General features: G+C 43.2%; 3 protein-coding genes and 1 long non-coding RNA gene across 5 annotated transcripts in view; 3 read left to right on the top strand and 1 right to left on the bottom strand.

Moving 5' to 3' along the window:
- The window catches only part of LOC139159726 (class I histocompatibility antigen, F10 alpha chain-like), an 80,220-nt gene extending 79,394 nt beyond the window's left edge, over positions 1 to 826 (top strand). Inside the window, exon 9 of the mRNA XM_070737084.1 lies at positions 8 to 826. The gene's annotated coding sequence lies outside the window, so the exon portion shown is untranslated. The remainder of the gene's footprint in view (positions 1 to 7) is intronic.
- The window catches only part of LOC139159733 (major histocompatibility complex class I-related gene protein-like), a 24,473-nt gene extending 23,647 nt beyond the window's left edge, over positions 1 to 826 (top strand). The window contains exon 9 of the mRNA XM_070737093.1: positions 14 to 826. The gene's annotated coding sequence lies outside the window, so the exon portion shown is untranslated. The remainder of the gene's footprint in view (positions 1 to 13) is intronic.
- The window catches only part of LOC139159716 (tigger transposable element-derived protein 1-like), a 23,251-nt gene extending 12,245 nt beyond the window's left edge, over positions 1 to 11,006 (bottom strand). The window contains exons 1-2 of one of the 2 annotated variants that reach the window (XM_070737060.1): positions 10,641 to 11,006; positions 8,263 to 9,142 (exon numbers count right to left, since the gene is read on the bottom strand). In XM_070737060.1, coding sequence (XP_070593161.1) covers positions 8,263 to 8,554 — 292 coding nt within the window. In that variant the 5' untranslated portion in view covers positions 8,555 to 9,142; positions 10,641 to 11,006. Of the gene's footprint in view, positions 1 to 8,262; positions 9,196 to 10,640 lie in introns of those variants that run through there. The other variant, XM_070737059.1, reaches the window with a different exon arrangement.
- LOC139159755 (uncharacterized) lies at positions 6,079 to 15,039 on the top strand. Its single transcript, XR_011557846.1, has 2 exons — positions 6,079 to 7,406; positions 13,256 to 15,039. It is a non-coding gene; the product is annotated as an uncharacterized lncRNA (long non-coding RNA).

Here is a 15,039-nt window from a genome sequence, read left to right as displayed (position 1 = left end):
CTCCTCTTTGCAGTGGACACTCCCAGCATAAAGAGAGAGGAAGGAGGATGGATCTGCCTTCTCCTGAATTCAGCAGGACTCGTCCTGCATGCTGGAACCAGGATAGATTTTAGGTCATTCATCATTGCTTTCATCATTAAATAAGTAATCTTTTCTATTATGATTGAGGAGCAGAGGAGAAAAGAATATATTATGTGTTACTAATTGTTGGAACAACAGATTTCAAATTGGATTTTGTAGGTAATAGTTTATAATAGGTACATTGCATAACCCACTTAATGGACTTTTGCTGATTAGTCTTAGAGATTGATAGAGTGATACAGATTCCAGGTCAAAGATGAGGTTTTAGAGATAGGTTTATAGCGAATGGGGTGAGGAATAAGATGAAGAGTTTCTTGGTTTTACTTTAGGAGAGATTGATAGTTTTATAGAGATTGATATTTTCATTATGCTTTTTGGGGATAAAGGTGGGAGGGTTTTTTTGATTTTTTTCGTTTTTCCTTGTCAGTTTTATTTCTTTAATGTAATCTTATAAACTAATGCTAGAAGTGTGCGTTTTAAAGATTTTTGTCACTGAAATAGTTGATGCAATTTTAACTGATTATTGCACAGTTAATATCCAATTATATAGGAACACATATTTTGACAAAACCAATATACCGAGTGTAGCGTTAGACACTGATTTTTTATAGATTGCCATTTATGGATTTTCATGATTTAGAAAAATGGAACGTGAGATCAATTGCACTGTCAGGCTGCTACCTCCGCATATATTGTAATTTTGCCAAAATTGTTTTCTGAAAATAAATGATTTCTTTTTCTCTTACCTGAGTTGCATGTTTGAGGAGGTTGACATTAGGGAGGGATTTTATCCTCGTCTATCAGAGAACCTGATTTCAATTTCACTTTGAGTGGGAGGAAAGGGAGAAACTAAGACAAAACTTGGAAGGAGCAAGAACTGTTGAGGAGGAACTCCTGTGTGCTCCTTTGGGGAGGAGGCAGCCTTTTTACTCCTATGTCCAGATGTTTCTCTACCATCACCAAGGTGAGGAGTTTTTTATTTATTTATTTTTTATTTTATTTTATTCATTTGTCCAATACACAAATACATAGGAAGAAAAATAGACATGTGGTAATACAGTGGTACCTCATCTTACGAACGCCTCTTCTAACGAACTTTTCAAGATACGAACCCGGTGTTTAAGATTTTTTTGCCTTGTCTTCCGAACTATTTTCACCTTACGAACCCAAGCCGCTGCTGCTGGGATGAAGGGGTTTCTTTCCCCCCCCCTTTTTTGAAGAAAGAAAAGGGAGGGGCGGCTTGGAGGGGGAAAGACTTTGCATTAACAAAAGTAGAACAGCGTGCTTGCAGGCACTGAAAGGGTGTCTTTTTAAGAAAAAAGGGAGGGGCGGCTTAGAGGAGGAAAGACTGCAGAACAGCAAAGGGTGTCTTTTGAAGAAAGAAAAGGGAGGGGCGGCTTGGAGGACGAAAGACTTTGCAGAGAACAACAAAGGGTGTCTTGAAGAAAGAAAAGGGAGGGGCGGCTTGGAGGAGGAAAGACTTTGCAGAGAACAGCAAAGGGTGTCTTCTGAAGAAAGAAAAGGGAGGGGCGGCTTGGAGGAGGAAAGACTTTGCAGAGAACAGCAAAGGGTGTCTTTTGAAGAAAGAAAAGGGAGGGGCGGCTTGGAGGAGGAAAGACTTTGCAGAGAACAGCCACAGGCACTGAAAGGGTGTCTTTTGAAGAAAGAAAAGGGAGGGGCGGCTTGGAGGAGGAAAGACTTTGCAGAGAACAGCAAAGGGTGTCTTGAAGAAAGAAAAGGGAGGGGTGGCTTGGAGGAGGAAAGACTTTGCAGAGAACAGCCATAGGCACTGAAAGGGTGTCTTTTGAAGAAGGAAAAGGGAGGGGCGGCTTGGAGGAGGAAAGACTGCAGAGAACAGCCACAGGCACTGAAAGGGTGTCTTTTGAAGAAAGAAAAGGGAGGGGGCGCCCCCCCTTGCCTTTCTTCCTTCCCACTCACCCTTTAGCCTAGCCTTCTTCCACCCGCCCCCTTTAGCCCCTTTAGCTGCTCCTCCCTGCCCTCTGTTTGCCTCCCTTCTAAAGTTTGGGATTTTCCTGAAGGATTTGCACTCATTATTTGCTTTTACATTGATTCCTATGGGAAACATTGTTTCGTCTTACAAACTTTTCACCTCACGAACCTCCTCCTGGAACCAATTATGTTCGTATCATGAGGTACCACTGTATATATAAGGGTAAAAGTGAACTTAGAGGAGAGGATATATGAAAGGAAGAGAATATATATGATAGGTGAAAGAAAGGAAAGACAATTGGACAGGAGACGAAAGGCACACCAGTGCACTTATGTACGCCCCTTACTGGCCTCTTAGGAACCTGGAGAGGTCAATCGTGGAGAGTCTAAGGGAGAAATGTTGGGGTTAGGGGTTGACACAATTGAGTCCAGTAATGAGTTCCACGCTTCGATAACTCGATTGTTGAAATCATATTTTTTACAGTCAAGTTTGGAGCGGTTCGTGTTAAGTTTGAATCTGTTGCATGCTCTTATGTTGTTGCGGTTGAAGCTGAAGTAGTCATTGACCGGTAGGACGTTGCAGCATATGATCTTGTGGGCAATACTCAAATCGTGTTTTAGGCGCCGTAGTTCTAGGCTTTCAGGCCCAGGATTGTTAGTCTATTTTCGTAGGATATTCTGTTTCAAGTGGAGGAGTGAAGGGCTCTTCTGGTGAAATATCTTTGGACATTTTCAAGGGTGTTGATGTCTGAGATGTGGTATGGGTTCCAGACAGATGAGCAGTAGTCTAGGATGAGTTCAGAACTTTTTTAGACAGGCATTTAAACTAGGTAAAGGGGACAGAGATGTAACTGATGTGGATGATTTCTGTCCCCGACCAATGAGGAGAAATCAGTTTCTGGAAGCTTATGAAAAGGGAGCTGCAAATAAAATAGATGTAGTTGTTGGTGATAAGGGGCAAACTAATAATGAAAACAATGTTCTTCGGGGTAATGTGCACGAATGCTCGAAGCTTGAACAACAAGCTCTGTGGGTTAATGGCCATAATATCTAGAGACATGGTTTAAGGATTCTAATGAATGTGAAATATCCATACCAGGATATACACTGTATAGGAAGGATAGAAAAGAGAGAAGGGGAGGTGGAGTAGCCATTTATGTTAAGGAAAGTCTAAAAACAACACTAATTCAAAATATATGTAAAGATCGGGATATTCTCTGGGTTTGCATGCAAAATAAAGAAGGTTCTGTCATTAGAATTGGGGTGATCTATAGGCCTTCAGGGCAATCTGAGGAATATGACAAGAAGATGGTGGATGAAATTACCCAAATGGCAGTAAAGGGAGATATTGTGGTTATGGGTGATTTCAACATGCCTGATGTTGACCGGAATATCCCCAGTGCCCTTACATGCAAAAGTAAGAATATAGTAGAGGCCTTTACAGGAGCAGCTCTGGCACAGCTGGTTAAGACACTTACAGGGGAGAATATTCTAGAATTACTTTTACGAAAGGGAATTGGGTTTCAGAGGTTAAGGTGGCAGAAAATTTAGGTTGCAGTGACCATCTATGTTTGTGGTTTGATGTAAAAACTGATTGTGAGCAATCCTATACTGCAACCAAAGTATTGGATTTCAGAAAAACAAATTTTAATGTAATGGGGGAATATTTAAATAATGAATTAAAGGGGAGGGATAAAATGACAGGAGCGAGCACCCAGTGGACTGTATTTAAAAAGGCCATCTTAAAAGCCACTGGACTGTATGTAAAGCAAATAACTAAAGGTAAAAGGAAGAAGAAACCGCAATGGTTTAGCAATGATGTAAGGGCTATAGTCAATGTCAACCAATCCATATCAACAGGAGATGTTCCTGAGGATTGGAGAATTGCCAGTGTTGTGCCTATCCACAAGAAGGGCAGTAGAGAAGAAGCTGGTAACTACAGGCCAGTTAACTTGACATCACTTATAGTTAAAATGATGGAAACTCTACTCAAAAAGAGGATAAATCAGCACCTAAAAAACAATAACTTATTGGACCCAAATCAGCATGGCTTTACTGAAGGCAAATCATGTCAGACTAATCTCATTGATTTCTTTGACTATGTCGCAAAGGTGTTGGATGAAGGTGGTGCCGTGGATATTTCCTATCTGGACTTCAGCAAAACCTTTGATACGGTTCCACATAAAGAGCTGATAGATAAATTAGTGAAGATTGGACTTAATCCCTGGATAGTTCAGTGGATTTGCAGCTGGCTGAAGCATAGACATAAGAGAGTTATTGTGAATGGCGAGTATTCTGAGCAGAGCCTGGTTACAAGTGGTGTGCCACAAGGGTCTGTTCTGGGTCCTATTCTTTTTAATATGTTTGTGAGTGACATAGGGAAGGATTGCCTATTTGCCCATGACTCTAAAGTGTGCAATAGGGTTGATATTCCTGGAGGCGTCTGTAATATGGTAAATGATTTAACTTTACTAGATAAATGGTCAAAGCAATGGAAACTGCAGTTTAATGTTTCCAAATGTAAAATAATGCACGGGGAAAAGGAATCCCCAATCGGAGTATTGTATTAGCAGTTCTGTGTTAGCAAAAACTTCAGAAGAGAAGGATTTAGGGGTAGTGATTTCTGACAGTCTCAAAATGCGTGAACAGTGTGGTCAGGTGGTAGGAAAAGCAAGTAGGATGCTTGGCTGCATAGCTAGAGGTATAAGAAGCAGGAAGAGGGAGATTGTGATCCCCTTATATAGAGTGCTGGTGAGACCACATTTGGAATACTGTGTTCAGTTCTGGAGACCTCACCTACAAAAAGATATTGACAAAATTGAACGGGTCCAAAGACGGGCTACAAGAATGGTGGAAGGTCTTAAGCATAAAACTTATCAGGAAAGACTTAGTGAACTCAATCTGTATAGTCTGGAGGACAGAAGGAAAAGGGGGGACATGATCGAAACATTTAAATATGTTAAAGGGTTAAATAAGGTTCAGGAGGGAAGTGTTTTTAATAGGAAAGTGAACACAAGAACAAGGGGACACAATCTGAAGTTAGTTGGGGGAAAGATCAAAGGCAACATGAGAAAATATTATTTTAAAGAAAGAGTAGTAGATCCTTGGAACAAACTTCCAGCGGACGTAGTTGGTAAATCCACAGTAACTGAATTTAAACAGGCCTGGGATAAACATATATCCATGCTGAGATAAAATACAAAAAATAGTATAAGGGCAGACTGGATGGACCATGAGGTCTTTTTCTGCCGTCAGTCTTCTATGTTTCTATGTTTTAAAATGGCTGCTTGGTCGGGGCTTGGTGGTGGCAGCAACAGAGGCTGCTTTTCCCTCAAATCCACCTTTGCCTCCGGCTGTTGGCTGAGTGCCTGGCCAGAGCCATCCTGGTCGCCTTGCAGAAGGGCAGCTTCTCCTGGTTCTCAGGGATCCTCTCTGGGCTCCTCAGCTGCCCCATATGATATGGTTGCCCAAGAGTGGGGAGACCCCTGATTGATGGGAAAGTTGTCCCCAATATTACAGGGGATGTTTTGGGGAAAAGGAGTGAAAAGTGTGGAGTCGAGTCCACCAAAAAATGCTTGGTTTTGGTGGCTGGTGAGGGGAGAGTAGGTGGTTCTCTCCAGAATCCCAGTCGTAAGTGGGAGGCAGTCCCCTCCCCTTGCCAATCACCAAAATCTGCCCCTGCTGCTCCCGAAGCTACGCAGTGGTTCTCACTCCTGCTTACGGCTGGGATTCTGGAGAACCACCTCTCACTCCCCTCACGAGGCACCAAAACAAGCAGCTCTGCCTTTGCTGCTTCTCTGGGGCTGCCAGCTTGTAGCCGGGATTTTGAAGGTGAATCCTCCAGTTACAGTATGCAGGTAGATAAGACATGGGAAGCATTTTTTGTGCCCCCAGCTTGTTCACTTCTGGTCTGTGTTGTGGTTAGCTCTGGCCCTGCTCCTGCCCCAAGGACTGTGGATGTGGGGGAGACATCCACGTACTGCAGGCCTGTTTTGCCCCCGATGGAATCTGCTGATGAAGGCTCCTCTGACCAAGAAGACATGAGTGACAGGGAGGAGGAGAGTGTGGCAGACAGCTCAGAAGGAGATCAATTATCTAGCTCCTCCTTGGATTCAGAACAAGAGTTAATGATAAAGCCACACATGCGGAGAGCGATGCATAGGCAGCAACAACTGAGAGATTATTATCAAAGAAAATGAGGCCACCTGTGGTTGGGTGGGGCTGTGGTAATTAGTGAGGCTACTATAAATAGCAGCCTGTGGGTTTGGCCATTGAGGAGGATTATCTGATCCTTGTGTTTCGTGCCTGCTTTGCTGCGTTTGACCTTTTGTGTGTTGATTTTTCCCCGCTTTGAAACTAAACCAGAGCAAAGTGTGTTTCACTTTGTGAAAGAAGAAGGACTGTGAATTGCCTCACAGCTGTAAGCTAAGTATCACAGAACTGATAAAGGACTTGTATAAATTACCAGTTTGTTTGGAGAAGAGTGCTCTTTGCTATACCAAAAGAGGGCTTAGTTTAAGTGAATTTTCATTATAAAGAACATTGTTTTGAATTTTCAAACGTGTGTGTGTGTGTGTGTGTCTGAAATTTATACCTGTGAATTTTCGGGAGGACTCTACCAGAGAGCCCGACAGAACAGTCTGGAAAGGAAAAAAAATGTAGCCAAATTAGGCAGGATGTGCCCCATCCAGATGCCTCCAAATAGGTCTCTGTGTGGTAGACTCCGTGCTGAACTATGCCACCCAACAGTGATCACCTACCAAAATGGAGCCTGTCCTCTGAGCTCTTCCAAGTGCCCTCTCTTTCCCACAGGGAACAAACTGGGGGGGGGGGGCGCAAAAAAAGTTTCCCGCTTCTCCTCAACCTGCATATTGTAACCGGAAGATTCACCTTCAAAATCCCAGCTAAGTAGCAAAACACAGTCTGTTTGAATGTGTTTTAAATCAATACTCGCTATCAATAACTGTCTTAGTAAAAGTCACAAACACACACACCAACTTAAAGGCAGTATTTTCTTGCAAAAGCCCAACTGTTAATTAGTCATCATTGACGGTTGGCATAAGATCAGAAAATCTTAAATCGTAGAAGAGCAATTAGTCATTCACGACTAATGCCCAGGAGTTATCTTCAAATAACTAAGGGAAGCTGATAAGCAGAGAGATTGGAAAACAACGAACCACATGAATTTCAAAGGTTGTTTCCTGCAGAGAACCAACTGCCCAGGTTTTCCTTAAGTAGACTAGGGGAGTGGACAATTAGCCTCAAGCTCCTGCATTAAACAATTGCAGCCTGAACAATTCCGATTGCTTTGTCTTTTCAGAGGGAAGCATAAATATTGCTTGCTTAAAGTTGACTCAGCCTTCCATCCTTCTCAGGTGGGTAAAATGAGGACCCAGATTGTTGGGGACAATATGCTGATTCTGTAAGCCGCTTAGAGAGGGCTGTAAAAGCACTATGAAGCAGTATATGTCTAAATGCTAAATGCTATTGCGATAAATATTATACTAGTAAACATCATTTAGAATGAGGTTAATAATAAATAATAACAAGAGAGGTAGAAGGGACCTTGGAGGTCTTCTAGTCCAACCCCCTGCTTAGGCAGGAAACCCTACACTACCTCAGACAGATGTTTATCCAACATCTGCTTAAAAATTTCCAGTGTTGGGGCATTCACAACTTCTGGAGGCAAGCTGTTCCACTGATTAACTGTTCTGCCAGGAAATTTCTCCTTAGTTCTCAGTTGCTTCTCTCCTTGTTTAGTTTCCACCCATTGCTTCTTGTTCTACCCTCAGGTGCTTTGGAGAATAGTTGACTCCTTTGTGGCAACCCCTGAGATATTGAAACACTGCTATCATGTCTCCCCAGTCCTTCTTTTCATTAAACTAGCCATGCCCAGTTCCTGCAACCGTTTTTCATGTTTTAGCCTCCAGTCCCCTAATCATCTTTGTTGCTCTTCTCTGCACTTTTTCCTAGAATCTCAATATCCTTTTTGCAACCAAAACTGAATGCCGTATTCCAAATGTGGCTTTACCAAGGCCTTATACAGTGGTATTAACACTTCACATGATCTTGATTCTATCCCTCTGTTAATGCAGCCTAGAACTGTGTTGACTTTTTTGGCAGCTGCTGCACACTGCTGGCTCATATTTAAATGGTTGTCTATTAGGAACTAGGACTCCAAGATCTCTCTCACAGTTATTACTATTGAGCAATGCACCATATATACTGTACCTGTGTGTTTTGTTTTCTTGCCTAAATGTAGAACCTTATTTTTTCCACAACTGAATTTCATTTTGTTAGATAGCGCCCATTGTTCAAGTTTGTCAAGATCCTTCTGTATTTTGCGCCTATCGTCTGGAGTGTTGGTTATTTCTGCCAGTTTGGTGTCATCTGCAAATTTGATAAGTTCCCCATCTATCTCCTCATCCAAGTCACTGATGAAGATTTTGAAAAGTACTGGGCCCAAAAACAGAGCCTTGGGGTACTCCACTGCATACATCCTTCCATGTAGATGTAGTTCCATTGAGCACTACACGTTGAGTGTGGTTAGTTAGCTAGTTTTGAATCCATCTGGTGGTATTGCGGTCCATCCCACATTTTTCTACATTATTTAATAGCAAGTTATGGTCTACTTTGTCAAAAGCCTTACTGAAGTCCAATTAAACCACATTGACAGCATTCCCCTGGTCCACTAATTTTGTCAGTTTGTCAAAGAATGCTATAAGATAAGTCTGGCATGATCTGTTTTGACAAACCCATGTTGGCTTTTGGTTATTACTTTGTTTGCTTCCAGGTGTTTGTTGATTCCTTGCTTGATTATCTTTGATTCCTTGCTTGATTATGTTTTCCAAAATCTTCCCTGGTATTGAGGTCAGGCTTATGGTGTGTAGTTTTCTGGATCTATTTTTCCCCCTTTCTTGACAGTGAGAACTACATCAGCTCTTTTCCAGTCCTCTGGCAGTTCTCCGGTGCTCCAAGATCTTTGAAATATATAGTTCAGGTTCTGAGATCTTGTCTGCCAGTTCCTTCAGAAACCTGGGGTGTAATTCATCTGGTCCTGGTGATTTGAATTCATCTAGGGTGGGTAGGTTATATTTTCTGACTTCCCCATCTGTAAAATGGGTATAATTGTCACTGTTTAGCATAACTGACAACAGTTTCATTTAGTGATCATTCAAAGTTTACAGGGGCACTGAAAAAAGTGACTTGTGACCATTTTTCACACTTACGACCATGGCACCATCCCCATGTTTATGTGATCAAAATTCAGATGCTTGGCAAGTGGTTCACGTTTATGACAGTTGAAGTATCCTGGGCTCACGTGATCAGCTTTTACGACCTTCTGAGAAAGCCCCATGTAGAGAGCGTTGCAGTAGTCGAATCTCGAGGTGATGAGGGCATGAGCGACTGAGCAATGACTCCCTGTCCAGATAAGGCCACAACTGGTGCCCCAGGCGAACCTGGGCAAACGTCCTCGCCACAGCCGAAAGGTGGTGTTCTAATGTCAGCTGTGGATCGAGGAGGATGCCCAAGTTGTGGACCCTCTCCGAGGGGGGCAATAATCCCCCCCCCGGGTAATGGACGGACAGATGGAATTGTCCTTGGGAGGCAAAACCCACAGCCACTTCATCTTGTCAGGGTTGAGTTTGAGCTTGTTGGCACCTATCCAGACCCCAACAGCCTCCAGGCCCCGACACATCACTTCCACTGCTTCATTGATCCATAAAAGTGGATCATGTGAAACCAGGACACTGCAATCGTCATAAATATGAGTCATCTGAATTTTGATCATGTGACCTCGGGGTATTGCAACACTTATTAGGGTAAAACAGTCATAAAGATGAAAAACAGTCATAAAGCAAAGTACTTGAAGCAAAGGTGACATTTACAGGTAGTCCTTGATTTACAACAGTTCATTTAGTGACTGATGTTACAATAGCACCGAAAAAAATGACTTATGACCATTTCCCCCATTTATGACCATTGCAGCACCCCCACAGACACACAAAGTTCAGACTTTCTTGGCAACTGGTTCATATTTATGACAGTTGCAGTATCCTGGGATTATGTGATCACCCCTTGCGACCTTCTGACACACAGTCAATGGTGAACCCAAATTTGCTTAACAACCGTGTTACTTATTTAAAGGTTGGAGTGATTCACTTAACAACGGTGCCCAGAAAGGTCATAAAATGGGGCAAAATTCTCTTCACAAATGGTGGCTCAATGGTGGCTGTTAAGTCGAGGACCACTTGTATTCGAGAGGAAGACACTGGCAGCCACAAGTGTCGAAGGCAGCCACACATTCTTGTTCTGAAGTAGTTTCTTCTTATACAGGAAGTCCCCGACTTACAACAGTTCACTTAGTGACCGTTCAAAGTTACAACAGCACTGAAAAAATTGACTTGTGACCGTTTTTTCATACTAAAACCGTTGTGGCATCCCCAGCATTGATAGATAAAAGTAATGGCAAAGAGAGAGAGAGAGAAAGAAGAACTTATCTTCCTCCGCAGCAATCATTATTGTCTCAGCTCCCTCCATTTAATGAAGAGTTTGAGTTGCTGGTGACTGGATGGTAAGTGGGGAATTCTGAGAGCTGAAGTACACACCTCTTAAATGTCCATGGAGATTGTCAGAGAAACTGGAGTGTCTGAGCAACAGGGAGGGTAAAATCCCTTGTTATTTACAATCTCCCAAAACAGGAAGCAGTTGGACAAGCCCACTTCTTCTAAAAAGTCTTGTAACTGCTCCCCCCTCCTAAAAGTCACTCTAGGGCCCATAAGGGATGATTCCATAGGCTGTGTGTAGGCCACACTTTTGGCCACTCTGCCCTACCAGATTAACTCCCTCTTCCAAACCGAGGCCTAAAACCCCCTCTACTTTTGATTTTCTTCTGGAATAGCTATGCTCTCCTCTCCCTTCTTCCTCCTCCCCTCCATTTCCCTTCTTCGTTCTCTCCTCTCCTCCTCCCTTGCTCTTCTTCCTCCTCTCCTCCCCTCCCTCCTTTGCTCTCCACTCCTGCCCCCTCCTTTCTTCCTCTCTGATCCTCCCCTCTTTTCCTCTCCCTTTCTCTTCTCCTCCTCCCTGCATCTCTCTCCTCTCTAATCTTCCTTCTCTCCTTTCCACTACTCCTTTCCTTATCCTCCTCCTCCTTTTGTCTACACTCCATCCCCTCCTCCCCACTTATTTTTATTTGCTAATTTTATTTATTTATTTGTCAAGTAGGTATTTGTAGAGAAACCTAGGACAGGGACCGTAGTCATGCTGGTGCACTTATATCCCCCCCTTACTGACCTCTTAGGAACCGGGTGAGGCCATCTCTCCCCTCTCATCTTCCTTTCAATTCTCCTCTTGCCTCCCCACCTCCCCTCTAGTCTTCCTCCTCCTCCTCTTCACTTCTCATCCCCCCTCTCTTCTCTCCTTTTGTCTCCAGTTCTTCTCTCCACTTCTTCCTTCCCCTCCCCACCCCTTGCCCTGCCCGTTCTCTGGCCCATCTGTTCTCCTGTCTTGGTTTCCTGTCAGCCGTTACTCCTGTCTGGTCCCACCCGAGAGCAAAAACGTGAAGGCCGCTGAGGCGCCGCTCCCTCCCTTGTTGCGAAGGAAGCGCCGAGTGCCTGGGAAGGGAGGAAGGCGGGCAGCTTCAGAGGGAGAGATTTCCCCCGGACCTTCAGTGGGCCGCCATTTCCCCCCGGACCTTCAGTGGGCTCCAGGGCTACTTTAGGCATGGAAAATATCGGAAGGGCGACTTTGATCCCGTTCGTCTCCCTCTCAGCCCAACCTGCCAGCACAACCTCCGGCTGAGGAATTCTGAGCCCAACAGTTGCCAAAGCTCTTGGCCTCTAAATAAGGGAAAGAAATGTGCCTCAAACGATCCTTTGAGCAGTCAATCTTCGCTCGGCGCCGATGCGCGTCTAACGTTTCCACCCCCGCCCTGTCAGGAGAAGTGTTTAATGGCGCAGCAGCGCCTCCCGTGGCCCCTGCGAGAACGGCGTTTCTTTTTTATCACTTGATTTCTCGGAAAAGGCATCGGCCCTTCGCCAGATCCCATTGGCTCCTGTCAGGGCGTCACGTGCTCTCTGTGGGTGGAGTTGGAAAGTATCCGCGCTCAGGGTTGAGAGTCCTGTAACCGTCCGTTGTGGGCGTTTCTTGCGGCTTGCTGCTTTTTTGTCTAATTGTCGTTTGCAACGCAGTGCTTCTGCACGCCTATTCCAGAGTAAGCCTTCCAGACTTCAGTGGGGTTTCGTGCAAAATCAATGGGTTTATAACTGCAAATTAATTAATTAATTGCAAAATAATTAATTAATTACAACCTGAACAATTCTGAATGCTTTGTCCTTTTAGACGGAAGCATAAATATTACACTAGGTATTAAGCAACACTAAAGCTTGATTAAAAATCCGTCCCCCACCAATTCATTTATTTTTGTTAATCCAGAAGAGCCAACGGACACAATAACCCTCATGTGCTCCTCTGTTTTATCTGAGCGATGTCCAAAGCGGACTCATTATTCCCAGTAATCACTTTTGAGTAATTTCGAGTCATTTGTCTGAAAGGATTTTCTCTTTATTTATTTGTTTTGTCAAGTACGTATTGTTGGTATACAAAGATATAATATTTATATACATGATACTAGTAAAAGAGAAACATTAGGACAGGGGATGGAAGGCACTCTGGTGCACTTATGCACGCCCCTTACTGGCCTCTTAGGAATCGGGAGAGCTCAACAGTGGATAGTCTAAGGATAAAGTTTTGGGGGTTAGGTTATGATACTACAGAGTCTGGTAGTGAATTCCATGCATCAACTACTTGGTTACTAAAGTTGTATTCCCTGCAGTCTTAGAGCGGTTTACTTTAAGTTTGTATCTGTTGTGTGTTGTGATTGAAGTTGAAGTAGTTGTTGACAGGAAGGCTGTTGTAGCAGATGATTTTATTGGCTATGCTTAAGTCGTGTTTAAGGCGATGTAGTTCTAAGCTTTCTAAACCTAGGATTGTAAGTCTAGTTGTGTATGGTATTCTGTTGCGAGTGGAGGGCTCTTCTAGTAAAGTATCTCTGGACATTTTCTAGAGTGTTTATGTCCAAAATGCGGTGTGGGTTCCAGACAGATGAGCTGTATTCAAGGATTGGTCTAGCAAAAGTTTTGTCTGCTCCGGTTAGTGTGAGATTATTAATGTGAGATTTCTTACTCTTTCTTTCTCCCTCCCTCACCATCTGTCTTTCTTTCAGGTGAACGGGCAAGAAAAAAAGTCTTTAAAAAGTGGATGAAGCCTCACACTGCCATTGCTACTGGTTCTCCAAACCAGCTGCCACAACTGCTACCCACAACTGCTACCCACTCACCCGAAACAGGCCAAACCCGGAGGATTTCAACCCTGACTGGCAGTTACAACTGTTCTTGTTCCGAAGTGCTTTCTTATACCGTTCAAAGTTACAATGGCAATTTAAAAAGTGCGTTATGACCACTTTTCACACTTATGACCTTTGCTGCTCCTCCAGAATCATATGATCAGCCATTTGGCAACGGACTCATGATAGTTGCAGTGTTCTGGGGTTATGTGATGATCTTTTGTGATCTTTTGACAGGCAGCGTCAATGGCAAAAGCCAGATATACTAGATGCACTTAACAATTGTGTTACTAAGTTAACAATTGCAGTGATCCACTTAAAATGTCAATTTCATTTCTGTGGAGAGAGGCCCTTGCAGTTCCAGCCAACGTATCAAAAGGTAGTGCTCCATTCAAAACCATTCGTTTAGTGACCATTCAAAGTTGTGACGGTGCTAAAGACAAGTGATTTATGACCGCTCCTCGCACTTACGTCTGTCACAGCACCTCCCACTCTCCCATGCTTGCATGATCAAAATTTGGGCACTTGACAAACATAGTGGGCATTTACAATGTAACCCTGCTGTGTTCCAGGGTTATTTAATCACCAATGGTGACCTTCCCAGCTGGTTTTTGACAAGCGGTGAAAAAGAGAAGACAGATTTCTGTAATGACATGTGATTCACTTAACAATGGCCATGATCTGCTTAACAACCATGGCAGAAAAGGACATAAATTACTTATTTAACAAGCTCCTTGCTTAGGAATGGAAAATCTGATCACAATTGTGGTTGAGTCTTCGGAGAGGGGCGGCATACAAATCTAAATAATAAATAAATAAAATAAATGTTCCTGTAGTCTTTTGTTGTATTGTCTTTGGAGATGACTGAGGGAAAGAGAAAGGTGAAATTGAGGAAGGCACCCTATGCAAATTATTTTCCATAGTCTTTATAACCAGTATATGGTATTATATCTTTAAGAATTCATAAGATTCATAACTACTAACACTTCCTCTTTTGACACCTAAGGTAAAGCTTGCATTGTTACTTCTCCTTTTAACACCTTACTAAACTTTGAATAAATATTTCCGCTTACTGTAACACACAAACAACAGTGTCACAAGACAAAGAGTTCCTGGTTGTGTAAGATACGTTTCAGCCTGCCTGTTTGAACTTACGTGTTCTTGTTTACATGATTTGTACCTGCTATGATTTGCACTTATGAACTACTTCTTTCTCTGTATAAGTACTGTAATTGTACTCACTGTACTCACTGTAATTGGTAGAGATAATAACACATCTTATTTATTTATTTTATTTTATTCAATTTTTATGCCGCCCTTCTCCTTAGACTCAGAGTGGCTTACAACATGTTAGCAATAGCACTTTTTAACAGAGCCAGCATTGTCCCCACAATCCAGGTCCTCATTTTACCCACCTCGCAAGGATGGAAGGCTGAGTCAACCTTGAGCCGGTGATGAGATTTAAACCGCTGACCTTCAGATCTGCAGTCAGCTTCAGTGGCCTGCAGTACAGCACTCTACCTGCTGCGCCACTCCGGCTCTTGGTCAATCTGGATTTCTGTAAAAGTATAAAAGTACTTCCTCGGCCACAGGCTGGGGTCCAGACATTGCTTTTCTATCTTCTGAGCCTGCGTTCATGCATCAATAAAGCCTGAGTTACTCAA

This window comes from Erythrolamprus reginae, chromosome 2, assembly GCF_031021105.1.
Source record: "Erythrolamprus reginae isolate rEryReg1 chromosome 2, rEryReg1.hap1, whole genome shotgun sequence".
In the NCBI taxonomy this organism is placed as follows: domain Eukaryota; kingdom Metazoa; phylum Chordata; class Lepidosauria; order Squamata; family Dipsadidae; genus Erythrolamprus; species Erythrolamprus reginae.
Note: the sequence above shows the minus strand (reverse complement) of the source record. Positions and strands in the feature narration are given on the sequence as shown.